The sequence below is a fragment of the Calidris pugnax genome, unplaced genomic scaffold (assembly GCF_001431845.1).
Source record: "Calidris pugnax isolate Ruff unplaced genomic scaffold, ASM143184v1 scaffold89, whole genome shotgun sequence".
Taxonomy (NCBI): domain Eukaryota; kingdom Metazoa; phylum Chordata; class Aves; order Charadriiformes; family Scolopacidae; genus Calidris; species Calidris pugnax.
The window spans coordinates 4,046,999-4,060,975 of NW_015090865.1; the positions used below are offsets into that span (position 1 = coordinate 4,046,999).

At 45.0% G+C, this 13,977-nt stretch overlaps 1 protein-coding gene across 2 annotated transcripts in view; it reads left to right on the forward strand.

Annotated features, from left to right (window-relative positions):
* Positions 1-13,977, forward strand: part of LHPP (phospholysine phosphohistidine inorganic pyrophosphate phosphatase) — a 76,853-nt gene continuing 62,876 nt past the window's right edge. For both annotated transcript variants that reach the window (XM_014945355.1, XM_014945354.1), the window contains exon 1: positions 1-134. In XM_014945355.1, the coding sequence (XP_014800841.1) occupies positions 19-134 (116 nt within the window). In that variant the 5' untranslated portion in view covers positions 1-18. The remainder of the gene's footprint in view (positions 135-13,977) is intronic.

Genomic DNA, 13,977 nt, shown 5'->3' on the forward strand with positions numbered 1-13,977 from the left:
GGAGGAGGAGGGGGAGAGATGGCGGCCTGGGCGCGGGCGGTGCGGGGGCTGCTGCTGGATGTCAGCGGGGTCCTCTACGACAGCGGCGGCGACGGCGGGGTGCCCATCGCCGGTTCGGTGGAGGCGGGGCGCAGGTGGGTGCAGGCGGCTCGGCCGGGGCCGCCGCCTGTGGCGGAGGGAGGAAGGATCGAGGAGGAGGAGGAGGAGGCCGAGGCGGGGCCGGCGGCCTGAGGGCGGGGGGAGGCCGTGGGGGCTTGGAACCCCAAAACATTCAGTGTGGGCTTTGGAGCTACCCCCAAAGGCCATCGGGGTTTAAAACCACCCCCGACTGCCCAGCACCACCCCCCGCCTTTTGCAGTATAAAGTTGAGTGAGATGGTGACCCCAAAAGCGAACGTTTTGGTGCACATTGGTGTTTTTTAGGTGTATTTAAGCATTGAGAGTGTCCTGTGGATCTGCTGGCCCTGGGGTGATGAGGAAAGGAGCCGGGAGCACCCCAGGCAGATCCCATCCCGCTGGGTTTTGTTTTTACTGATTTAGCACCTGTAGCAGGAGCAGGAGTATGTAGGAGCTCTGGTATGTCCCCCCAGTAATCATTTTAAAAAATATCAGCTGCACTGGTATGGGGCTTCTCTAAATTGGTTGGCTTTGCCAGCACATTAGCTGGGACTTCTTAAAGAGAAGTTGCAACCCAGCAGAAATGCAGAATTTCAGCCCTGCAGTTAATGATTGCCCGGCTTGTTAAATGACTCAAAAGCAAAGCGCTGTGGCAAGTTACTGCCCGGTGCCCACAGGTAGTGAACTCCCTCGCTTTTCACTGGGCAATGTAATCCAGTTAACACAAGCTGAGTAATCACTGCTAAACAGGCGCTGATTTAATTTATTTAAATTAACTACCTTTAATTAATTTGTTTGACTCGCCAGTGTGTCTGTATTGGTCCTGCTTGACCAGAGGAGCAGGATGAGGCCGGAGGAGAGCAATGGCCACAGGGCCATCTTTGTTTAAAGACAGGTATTGATTTGTGGCTCTGTCCTGCTGGAGGAGGTCGTGGGTTTCCAGAAGAGCCTTTTGGCTCTATGTGGTGTTTCACTGACCAGCTGCAGAAAATCCAGATCCGTTTGATGTGGCGAGTGCTGCTGCGTGTGCCCCACTTGAAATGTTTTAAATGTTGAAATACTGAGCTGGCGTGAAACATTGAGAGCCTTTTTGGCCAGTGCCTCTGAGGCTTCTGTCTCTGGGGCCACCCAGCACAAACAGTTGTGGTGGGTGCTTTATCGAGCAGGGAAATACACAGGAAGAAATATTGAAATCACTAAAATCAATCATATGAATGCAGCTAAATACGTGCCTAAATGTTGGTGGAACCACCATGGAAAAGGCAGAACTGGAGAACAGGTGCACTTGTAATAAAATAAGTCTTTGCTCCTTTTGTGTGGTTTTTTTTTTAATGTTCATGTTTCTTGAAATGCATGTAGCGAGCACATAAAGTATCATTGGATAAATCTTTTGTTCTCATCTGCAGGATCAGAGCTTCCAGTGTTGTCAGAAAGCAGTGTTTGAAGTGAGTTTAAGGCTTATTGAGGTACTTGGCCTGTTCGTGGTGCTCAGCTGGCCCCAGCCAGCAAGAGGGAGCCGCAGGTGCCAGGACAGCTGAGAGGAGAGCAGCACTCCGAGGGAATTTGGTGAAATTAGGTAGAGGGAAAAGTTGCTTTTATAAAGACATTGTGTTGAAATCCTGTGGCACGTGGGTTTTCCATGGGATCGTGTATGATTTCTGTTCCCATCCCTCTGTGTCATCTTCATGGAATATTTTGGTGTGGTTTCTGTTCTCGTGCCTTTCCGTAGCTATGCTACAGGCTTAGGATGCAAGAGCTTTCCTAAGAGAAAAGGTTTGTAGCAAGAAAAAGCCTTCATTTTCTCCTTGGTGTGTAGAGCAGCTTGTTTTCTGACTGCAAAGGGGCAGGCACTGCCAGGGCGGCCTCTGCCAGGATTAAACTTCCCTGGGTTTCCTTCTTGTCTCGCTCAAATCCTCCTGGTGATATTGCTTCCCAGTGAGGCTGGGGCTGATGCCTGTGCTAGCCGGTCTGTCGGTGAAGGAGAGTCTTCTCCTGCTCCCCATCTTCCAGGAGAACACACCTTACCACCCTCCCCTCTTTTCTTGACGACTGGCACTTTCTGCTGAGATGGTCACATACACCAGATTTGTGCCGTGCGTGTCACAGGGCAGCCCAGATTGTAGCTGAGGCCTCCAAGCGTGGCCAAACCAAACATAAATAACAACAATGACATAATTACTGTCAGAAATCAAATAATTCCTTCAAACGTATTCAATAGTATCTGCATCGCAGTTCGCCAGATGGTTTTGACACATTGTTTTTTCCCTCCTAGGTTTTTAAACTTTATTTTCCATTGAGTTGCAGGCTGTTATTAAATAGCTTTTGTCACTGTATTTGCAGAAAACTCCCATGTGGAGGCAACGTAAACTGCAATTCAACTCACGGCAATGTCAGAAATATGCTGATGAAACAACAGTAAAACTCTGGCCTTGGGCTAAATGTAAGATATTCCAGGCTTTCTCTTGAAATATTGGAAATGTCCGTGGGGCTTCTCTGCAGCTCTGTGCATGAGGCTTGTTTCATTGTGAGTGTGCTGGGAACACGATGGTTGTTTTTAGCATATGTGGGCTCTGAGGAGCTTCACGTCAATCAGCAATGGAGGAACAGTGGTCATAGAAGTGGAAATTTAGGACAGCAAAAGTGAGTATGGAAAAGTGCCAGGAAGGGGGGAAAAAAAACCCCAACCTAACACATTGTGTTCAGGTCATTCAATGTAAGTGGTTAAGAATAATCATTTTCCTTGGGTAAAGTCAAGTAGCCTTATTTATCTGCCTATTAGCTTGGTAATTGTTCTAGCTCACACCATTTAAAATCTTTATTGACTCATTATCCTATTGCCAGTTGGTCATTAATATTTGTGTCTGCGTCATAGTACAGCTCGGTGCTTTCAAGCAGATGGGTTAAAGCTAAAAGCAGCTCCTTTTTTAATTTATTCATTTTTGTATCAATTAAAGAATCATAATTGCGGATAGCTGGGAACTTTATAACTAATTCAAATTTATATGCTCTTTTGCTAAAAGAGATGTCTAAAATCTCTTAGTGCTTATATATGTCCAATAAGAGTCTTTCATACCATACTATACATATGAACTCTCATAATGATGGCTGACCTCTTCTCTTCAAATTGTCTTGCTACATCATCTCCTACACCATTACAGCAATTAATGCTGTGTAACAACACATAGTACACACCAATAAAAATCATAAGTAAACACTTTCATTTGCTGTTGGTTTTATATGACTGAAGCCATTTTGACTCCTCTAAACCAATATTTGTTTCGTTATTTTGGTTGTTTTCAGCCAAATTCTGTGATGCTGTTATTTCAGTTATTTGAGAGAGCAGCAATGTAATTTCTGCCAGCAGAATTTGCCCCATTTTGTATTTATGATGGCTGCAGGGGGGCGGTTCTCTCTTGTTTATTTGTTTTTAGGTAGCAGGACAATCATATGGAGGGGAAAAATAAGCAAAGAAGCTGATGGACAATGAAACATCCTGAAAAAGGTGACATTCAGTTACACGCTTCCCTGTGCTGTAGAGACAAGTGTCAGTAGTCACTCTCCAAGTTGATATAACTTGTGATGAAGTTATAACTGGGAAGTTAAAACTGGGAATGTTTTACTTAAAGCTAATGTACCTGCATCTCTGATAAGTCTCACCTGTGAAATATCTTAGGGTTCAGCGTGCACTGAAAGGGAATTGGAGGCAGAAAGGATGAAGCACAGAAGTGTGTATTGCACAGAGCAGACCTCCTTCTGCGCCCTAGGAGTGATAAGGTGAATTGAATCCTTCGTGTCGCTTGGCCAGGCTGTGGCAGACGGGCATCTGTGTGCCTGAGGGCATTGGCACCCCTGGTTTAACCCACAGCCAGGGTATGATAAGGTGAATCCAAATCCTTTGTGTTGCTTGGCCAGGCTGTGGCAGATGGGCATCTGTGTGCCTGAGGGCACTGGCACCCCTGGTTTAACCCACAGCCAGGGTGCCAGGAATGTCCTTAAATCCACCAGCGACTGTATTGTTAACTTTAGGTGGGTATATTGGAGTGGTGGGTGACTAGAAAATCCAAAAGCAGCTTGGTAAGATAATTTGGCTGTTTAAAACTTTTAGCCCATGATGTTTCTTGATTGTTTAGTTTACTGTGGCATAAGTTTGTTGTTGTTTTTAAAAAAATCCTTATAACAGAGTCAAGTAAAACGCATCCCTTCTGAGTGTGTATGGTTAACTGGCAGATGCTGTGGAGCAGATCAGAAAGCCCATGGACAAGATCAGAAAACCCATCGGTGACTTAAAGGCTTCTCCTGGAGCCAGCCTTCACAGTGCCTCTGTGCTGTGCTCTTATTGTCTTAATTGATTTACACAGCGTTGACACGAGGTGAGCTATTCGCTTTTTATCTTACAAATAGCAGGGAGCTGGTCTCTTACAAGACAGAAGGTGGTTAAACACCCATAAAAGATGCTCAGCCTGGGCTCTGTTATTTGCATTTACAGCCCGGTGCTGATAGCCTGCCCATTAGCATATCCATATGAAAAGCACACAGTAGTTGGACATTTACAACATCCTGTTGTTTGGCCAGTATAGCGCATCTGTTGGCACAACTTTCTACAGAGTTCTTGAAAAGAGCAACGGAAATCTGGGGAGCGAGGAGGCTGTGGAGCAGCTGGACAGTCGTGTTCAAACAAAATACCTGGAGAGTCTAACAAGGAGAAGATTGCGAGGAGAATAAGCGGAACTGGAACTGTAAAGCAATTCAGCGTGAGGGGGTTCACGTGGGACAGTTGGGAGTTTACAAAGAGCCATCTCAAAGTGTGTGTGTGTGTGTGTGTGCAACGAGGAATGGGGAATCTTTGTTACAGAAGATAACCAAAGCCTGGCTTAGCACAGGCTCTGCAGAGTTTCAAAGCTTGCTATGCCTTCAGGACGTGCAGTAGCAAAAGAGCTGTTACTCCTACAAAGAGACTTTCAAATGAACTGTACAAACTCTTGTGTAAATATCTGTTCATGTGACTTTGCGTTTGACTCTTTGCACTTTCTGTCCATGGATCTCAAAGAAGGGTAGTGTGGTGTCACCTGCGCTTTCTGGAGCAGCAGGGACACAAAGATGAAGCAGTTCTGTATAGTCATGTAGCTGTTCACTGGCAGAGCCAGAAAGAGATCCAGGAATTGATCCTCAGAGGGTGTGGAGTTGTCACAGCTCCACTGTGGTGTCACGGTAGCTACAGCCTCAGTTTTCTGAGAGCAATGGACCTTCCTAACCCATATTTGCTTTCCTAAACAGGAATGTCCACTATTATTTTAAAAAAAGATCTCTGTCCCTGAAGTTGTGGGTACTCCAAGTGCTATCTACACAAATTGTATGAGTAAATGCTTACACTTTTGTAATTTAAACCTAAATATCCTAAAGGTTATTAAATAACCTAAAGGTTATTTAGGGCTTTAGGGTCTTGAGCTACTTACTGTCTATTGGCACAATTATGTGCTGTACAAATATTTACCAATAAAGAAAAATAGAAGATACTACAGTGATACCTAATGGTATTGTTTGTCTGCTCCCTTGTATGAACACTGATAAATCCCTGAAGTGGGTGAGCAGCATGCTGCCTTGTTCTGTGCTTTACAACTTGAGGTTTGTCTCGGTTTACTGCTACAGTAGTAATTTCCCCCCCCCCCCCATCTTTCATATTTGGTGAACTCAGCCTGGAATCTTAGAATTGCTTCTTTGCATCTCCTCAGCAGTATTACTATTACCGTTCAGATTCTGTGCTGTCTTTGCAAGTGATGTGCTGGCAGCAGCTGTCGATCGCATCCAGATGAAAATGACACTAAGTTTGTTGGAAAGCAGCTTGGTTTTTGAGCTAGTGCAATGAAATAGTCTGGTGCTTTCTGAGCATGTGAGAGTGAATTCTTTCTCTGTAAAATAAGCTAGATGAAACCTTTTGGTAATTTACTTTCTTTTTCTGAGAAACAATTCATTATTTACAAACAGGTGCTCTTTGTATACAGAGTAAGAATTTGACAGTAACAAAGATAACTTGGTTTTACTGAAATTAAGTGGAATAATTAGTAGCTTCAGAGGCAGAAAACCCAAAATGCTTTTGGTACAGAATGAAAGCTATGGGAATATGATTTGTCATATTGTCCATAAAAATGTTTTGCTTAATACAAATAAATACATTCCAGACCCATTCATGCCAACTGAATCCCCAAAGTTCAGATTATTTTTCTTGATAGTTCCAAAGTGGAGAGTTACAAAGTATTTAAACTCTACCAGAGTTTACTTTTGATCCAAAATACACTGGTATGTGTGACCCGTGCTCGATACTGAGTTGGTGCAGTGTTACAATCAGCTGGCCCCTACAAGTCGAGGTGAGGAGCCCTGATTCAGTTCCTACTGTGTCATTAAAGTCTGGGATTTCTAAGTATAATACTTAAAACTAATTTGGTAGTCTGCACTGATTAAATGCATCTTGTTACTGAACATATGGCCCCTACAAGTCGAGGTGAGGAGCCCTGATTCAGTTCCTACTGTGTCATTAAAGTCTGGGATTTCTAAGTATAATACTTTAATTTGGTAGTCTGTACTGATTAAATGCATCTTGTTACTGAACATAATGGACCAGAAAGATTTCTCTTATATTCTGCTTTGTGCTTCTTTTCTGCAGATTCACTTCAAAAGCATGTATTATTTTTTTATTAAATCCTTAATTCTATATCTCATTGTTGTGGTGTGTTGTTGTCTACAAATCTGTTGTCCACCCGACTGTTCAGGCAGGTGAAATATGATTTATGGTATCGGGTAATTTGGTCAGTATTCCTGGTATCCAGCTGGATTTGGTGCATCAGAGAAAGGCAGCTTTTGTAGAAGACTCAGGACAAGACAGATTTTGTGTTTGTTTTGATGTCCAGCTTCCAGTACTTCCTCCCTCTGAAAAATTCTGGATTGTTGGAATACCTAAGTTATCTCATTGTTGTGGTGTGTTGTTGTCTACAAATCTGTTGTCCACCCTTCTGACTTCATTGTTGTGGCGTGTTGTCTACAAATCTGTTGTCCACCCTTCTGTTCAGGCAGGTGAAATATGATTTATGGTATCGGGTAATTTGGTCAGTATTCCTGGTATCCAGCTGGATTTGGTGCATCAGAGAAAGGCAGCTTTTGTAGAAGACTCAGGACAAGACAGATTTTGTGTTTGTTTTGATGTCCAGCTTCCAGTACTTCCTCCCTCTGAAAAATTCTGGATTGTTGGAATACCTAAGTAAAGGTGTTGGTAGGTTTTTAAAGTTTACTTTGAACTACAGTTTAGTGACTTTTTCAGTTTCTGTTGTCAAACAGTGTCTCAAAGTGGTATTTCCAGAGTCTTTAGTTTTATAACGGTACCCTTTCTCATTTCACCCTCTCCCACCCTGAAATAACATCGGCCTCTTTCCTTGTGGCTCCTTTGTGTTTGCCCATTAATCTGCCTTCATTCCTGTTCAAAGGTAATGCCCTCCTATTTTTTTAATCCCTTTGGATTCCCTCCAAATTATCCACTCCTATATATAGAGCGAGGTGAGCCATATGGGTCTGGAGAGGAAATTGTGCTTGTGAGATAGCAGATGTAGAGCTGAGTTTCAGACACGAGAACCCAAGGGGGAGCGGGGCCAAAAAAGCGCGGTACGTAAGGAGTTGTCAGGCCAGCCCTGCTCTGTGGAGCAGAAAAGCTGGACCACCAGAGATGGGGAGCTTTAATGAGCTGGGCTGTCCTCGGGACCAATGACAGGACAGCAGTGAGTGGCAACAGCAGGAGATCAGGGGACAAAAGTAGCATCAGAGACGCGACAGCGAGATTTAAGCAAGAGGCTGGAAGAAATCAGAAGGATGGGAAGGTTTGAGCACTGGGATGGAGAAGGACCGACCAGAAAACAAGCCAAGGTGGCTTTGTCACAGGGATGGGGAGGGTTTCTGATCACTCCTCTGATCTCATCACACCTGCTGAGCAAAACACTGGGAATTTCAGTGTTTCTGTGGAATGAGGAGAGGTTTGTGCTGTTAAAAACTGGCCGAGTGAATGAGGGATGGAGGGAGGCTTTTATGGCTGGCCTCCTTTGGACTTTGGAAATAATGATTTTGCTCGGTGTTACTTCAGAAGTAAAGATGAAAAATGCTTGCTGTTAAAATAGCATGAATGCAGATTTGTGGAAAAAGTTTCATACGTTACTGCCACAAATACACTTTTTAGGCAGAGTGAATGTACTCCCCCCACAGCTGGAGCCCAGAAGGGTTTATTGCTCTCGTTCTGTGCTGAGCCAGAAAACCCTTTTGCATCCCCTTCTCAGGTGTGTGTCCCCCTCTGGCAGCGGGGGGGTTCTCCTGGGAAAAGCCTGCCAGATCATGCTCTTTGCATTAATTTGTAAGCATAATATAATCTGACACTTTGAGATGTAACCTGTTCACTGCAGGGGCTGGAAGAGGGGTTTTGCCTCCTGTGACCTGTCGGGTGATTTACTCCCCAGCTGTGGCAGCACCAGCCAGGGGAGATTTTGGTGGCCAGTGGAAAAAAGATCCTGTTGCCTGCAAGTCAGCAGTGTCTGAGGGCACGGAAGACTTTGATACCTCCCTTTGCCCTTATCGCTCACCATTTTGTGGTCTGGATGAGATTTTACCCAGTGATACTGGTCTAGTCCCGATCTCTTGTTCCAAAACCCATTTTAATTGATCATTTTGAGTGTGGTTTTTAGGTGCTGGCTGTTGCATGTCATGCACTGTGGTTCTTCATCAGCCAGGCTAAAGAAGTGATAGATATTTCTGCTCTTTTCAAACTCTTTTTTGCATTGACCTCAAAACAAGGTGAGTAATTTCTATTTTTGACCATTATGCCTATTTTTTTCATTACTCAGTTTCATCCCCTCTTCACGGGCGATGTTTTACCTGTAGCACCAGCACCTTGGCCCTTACAGAGGGCAATAAGCAAATGTTATCCTGGCCAGGTGGAAGGATGGCATTCCTGGTTTTACTTTACTGTTTGGTTGCAATAAATAACTCTCTGATACTGTTATTTCCCTGTGTTTCTGAGAGAGTATTAGAACGCTGATGAGTTTACATTGATAATTGTTGGCTGATGCCAGAGTCAAATAGCATAAGTGCTTAGCACGCCTTCTTTGCTTTTAAATAAATAAATTAATTAAAAAATCAGGATAAAAAGCACGTTCTGGAAATCACATAACCAGTGCTCTTCCAGACCCCTCTGAAGTTGCTATTGGCCAAGTCACCAAGCTCAGGCTTGTGTCCTCTGCACAGAACCTGGTGGCCACAGGCAGGGCTCTCCCCTTGCTCCTGGGTTAGCAAAAAACCTTCCCAGCAAAAGAGAGTGGCCAAAATCTGAAGTTTAGCCTTACGCCGTGTCCTTGGTTGCTTCTGTTGTGTGCAGGACAATGTGACTTGAAGGAGTGATGGCTTCCAGCCTAGATCCCGTGGCCATTTCTTTTCCTACCGGTGTCGTGACCTTTACATCATCTAAAAGAAGGGATTTTGTGGTTTATATGCCCAAAGGCTGCCCGTAAAGGTTGGCAAGGGCAGTCGGTTGAGTCTGCACAAGGTCAGTCAGGATGTCTAATAATTGTCCTAACACTTTACCTGTTATGGAACAATAATGAGAGTTTTTTTCATTATTTTCGGGTGAGTGAGCCTGGCAGATGCTGACAGCCAGCAGATGTGTAAAGTTCGAGGTGATTTGTAAGGGACCGGCTCATCTGACGCACGGTAATTGCATGGTGGGACATTGTCACTCAGCGTCGTGTCCTGCTCCGCCAGAACGAGGTAAAGGTCAGTTCAAAGAGCTGGCGTAGCGTGAGGGGCTGAAATTAAAAACCTCATTTCCATCTCTACGGGTGCTCACGGCGTGCCCAGTTCTGGATTTTTAGGGATAGTTTGGGGCGACTGAGCGGTTGTTTCTGTCTGGAGGGGGTTTAAATCCCTCCTCTGGTAAGGCTTTAGAAAGTCTCCTCACCCACCTGTTGGGTAAAGGTGGTGACCCACCTGAGGTGGGTTCCCATCTTCTTATAATTTGGGGCTTGGAAGTTTTTTTCGGTGACTTTTTCCTTTGCTTCAGGGCCCGTTTTGTGCCTTCACACAGTGGGGGCTGGCGGCAGGGCCAACTGGATGGGTGCAATTGAGCTTGTCCTCTGCTCCCTGCTGCCCTGCACCCTCTGCCCTCCCCTCCCAGAGGGGCTCCCACATGTTTCTGTTGCTGCAGAGCTGCTCGTAGCCCAGTTTGCCCTTTGTGACACCCCCAAAAGCTGCTCCCCCTTCACACCTAGCTCCCTGTGCGTGGGTGAAGTTCAAGTCCCCTCCTTCCTCTCATGGGCATTAGGAATGGTTTCTGCAGTCGTGTTGGAAATGGAGCAGATTCATAGAATCGTCTAGGTTGGAAGAGACCCTTAGGATCATCGAGTCCAACCATCTACCCTACTCTACAAAGTTCTCCCCTACACCATATCCCCCAACACCACATCTAAACGGCCCTTAAACACATCCAGGGATGGTGACTCCACCCCCTCCCTGGGCAGCCTGTTCCAATGCCCGACCCCTCTTTCTGTGAAAAATTCCTTCCTAATGTTCAATCTAAACCTACCCTGTTGGAGCTTGAAGCCGTTCCCTCTCGTTCTGTCATTAATTACCTGTGAGAAGAGACCAGCACCAACCTCTCTACAGTGTCCTTTCAAGTAGTTGTAGAGAGTGATGAGGTCTCCCCTCAGCCTCCTCTTCCTCATACTAAACGGTCCCAGCTCCTTCAATCGCTCTTCGTACAATTTATTCTCCAGGCCCTTCACTAGTTTCGTTGCCCTGCTCTGCACCCACTCCAGCACCTCCTGATCTCTCTTTTATTGAGGTGCCCAAAACTGGACACAATACTCCAGGTGTGGCCTCACCAGTGCTGAGCACAGGGGGACAATCACCTCCCTACTTCTGCTGGTCACACTATTTCTAATACAAGCCAGGAATGGTGAGTCTGCTGATGGCCCCAAACGGGGTGGCCTGGGGATGTCCCCAGCTCCCTGGCCCGTGCGGAGTCCCAGCAGCGTGGAGCATGGCACTGCCTGTCCCCCTGCTTGGCTCCTGCTCTCATGGAGATCGATTGCTGGTGCTTCTGGAGCCAGACTGGGATCTTTGTCACCCCCCTGATGTATGGAAGGTCGGCTGAAACCCTGATTGACTGGGCTTCCTGGGGGCACCGGCGCTTTGTAATAGAGATGCTGATAAATCCCTAATACGCTGGAGATCTTGATAAAACGTGTCATGTATTTCATCTGCTGGTACCTCGTTCTTCTGTACTTGCCGGTCTCTAATCCCTTGCTCTTTATCTCCTGAAGGCATCGTGTTACAAATTTTGCTCTGTATTCTTCTCCCAACATCCCCACGCTTGCTGGGACGAGAAATTGCAGTAACTTGCTTCGTAAAATGGGAACGCTGGTGGCTGGGTTGGCTCCACAGCTCGAGGTTTCTCATTAAACTGGGCAGTTCAGCAGTGCCTCCAGTACAGTGTTCACAGAATGGTTTGGGTTGGAAGGGACCATGGCTCCCCAGCTTGAGCAGTTCAGCAGTGCCTCCAATACAGTATTCACAGAATGGTTTGGGTTGGAAGGGACCTTAAAGATCATCCAGTTCCAACCCCCTGCCCTGGGCAGGGACACCTCCCACCAGAGCAGGTTGCTCCAAGCCCCATCCAGCCTGGCCTTGAACCCCTCCAGGGATGGGGCAGCCACAGCTTCTCTGGGCAACCTGGGCCAGGCTCTCACCACCCTCACAATCAAGAATTTCTTCCTAATACCTAATTAAATCTCTCCTCTTTCAGTTTAAAACCATTACTCCTCATCCTATCAGACTATTGACTGTGCAAAGCATCTCCCCTCCCTTAGAGACTTTCAAGGCATCTCTTAGTTTCTCCTGGTGCAAAACCTGACCGTGAAAACAGGCAAGTTTTGCTGTGAACACAAGTGGAGCCAGCATTTCCCCCACGTAGAGCAGTTGTTAAAAGCTCTCCCTAATTATCTGAGCTCTGAGTTAATAGGTGTTTGCTGATGCGTGCTGGCCTGCAGGCTCATGGTCCCCGTGCTGGGCATCGAGGGATGGATTTGTCCTGGTGAGTGTGACTGTTGTACAAGGATTTGGCACAGAGCTAGCAGAGGGTCTTCTCAGAGATGCTAACTTTGAAGGAAAAGCTGGCTTTTCATTGAGAAGGTATTTTTGTAGAAATAAGTCTTCTCTGGAGTTCTTGATGGTTTTATTTTTTTTTTTTAGTGTTCCAGGATATTTTTGTGAGTCCTTTTTCTGACCAGAGGGCTCCCATTTTCTGACCAGCTTGACCTAACTCTGTAAATCTCACCCGATCCCAAGCAGTTACTGAGCTCATTTGTTGAGGTGGTAATTGCCGGTGGCCACGAAGCTGTGAAGCGGTGCAGGATGCGTCCAGTCTCCTGCCTTGGTCAAGCCTTTCAGAAGTCTAACTCTGTTTTTCATCTAAAATCCTGAGAAGGAAGTTAAATTTTTAGGGAAAATGGAGTTTTTCTTTCACCAAGTCGACCCGTGATGGGGGTTGTTTGTTGGTGCAAGTCGGTGCTTCCTGTTGTTCCTGGATTTATTTTATTGACCCATAGGAAAAGAAAGAATAGATTCTTATTCAACAAATGTCTGCTTCCAGGCAGTCCTGAATCACGGGATTTTTTCCCTAAGAGTGTGTGGATAGGCTTTGCATTTAGAATAAGATTGTTTTTTTTTTTTTAACCACGGCACACTCTATTAAAGTTTGTTATGTATCCAAATTACACTGCTTTGCTTTTTAACTACAGCTGAAGCCGTGTTTCGAATAACAGATGTGGAATACTGTCATCCCTCTGTCACACCGATTGCTCATTGTTCTGAGAAGGTCACATCATAATTCATTAACAATAATTATTCCCTGGGTACACCCTGCACTTCTTCACTCAATTGCTTCATTAACTTGTGAGTGAATCTCACATTCACTGCTCCAATCAATGAAGATATATTTATAATGTACAAGTGGATGCTATTAGTTACAATATATTAACTGCCTAATTTAAAATAGAAAAGCTATCTTTATGAAGGGCAATTAACCACTAAGTGTAATTGATAATTCACATACCTATGATTAGGAAAGACAAATAATAAGAAAGAAATGAATCACTTGCATTATTGAAGAAGACACTGCTGCACAGTTTTAACGAGCAGAAGGGGCTCTCTGAGTCAGGACCAGATTTCTAAGAATCCTTTGGTGGAAAGTTTGTCATCGGATGCCCTGACTCGAGGTAGTTTCAGTATTTACACCAACCAGTTGGGATCATCTTCCCTAGAAGAGGAACCCAGCACGTTTTGTTGTCTTGAGAATCAGTGCAGGGACTTCAATTAGGGGTATCCTAATAGAAAAGTCCTTTTTCACCCTAACGCAGAGAAATGTAATAATACTTTAATATGAATTTGTAAAGCTAGCCCCTAAGTATCTAAACCTATATTAGATTAGTTCCTCGAAGATTAGTTTGTACAAATTAACACAAAACTGGCCAAAATTAGGCATTTTAATATATTTGAGGAGCTGAGTGGCAGTCCTTCTGGCAAACATTTTTTACAAAAAATTGTGGTGCATTTTCAATGTTTCTAATTTGAAGCATTGAAGCACATTGGTTCTTCAAATAGCTGACAACTTATCCTTGGAGAAGGTGCCTTTTTGTGACATCCATTTTTTTTTTTAAATTGTGGTGTATTTTCAGTGTTTCTAATTTGAAGCGTTGAAGCACATTGGTTCTCCCAATAGCTGACAACTTCTCCTTGGAGAAGGTGCCTTTTTGTGACATCCCCGGCAGGTCACCACAGCTTG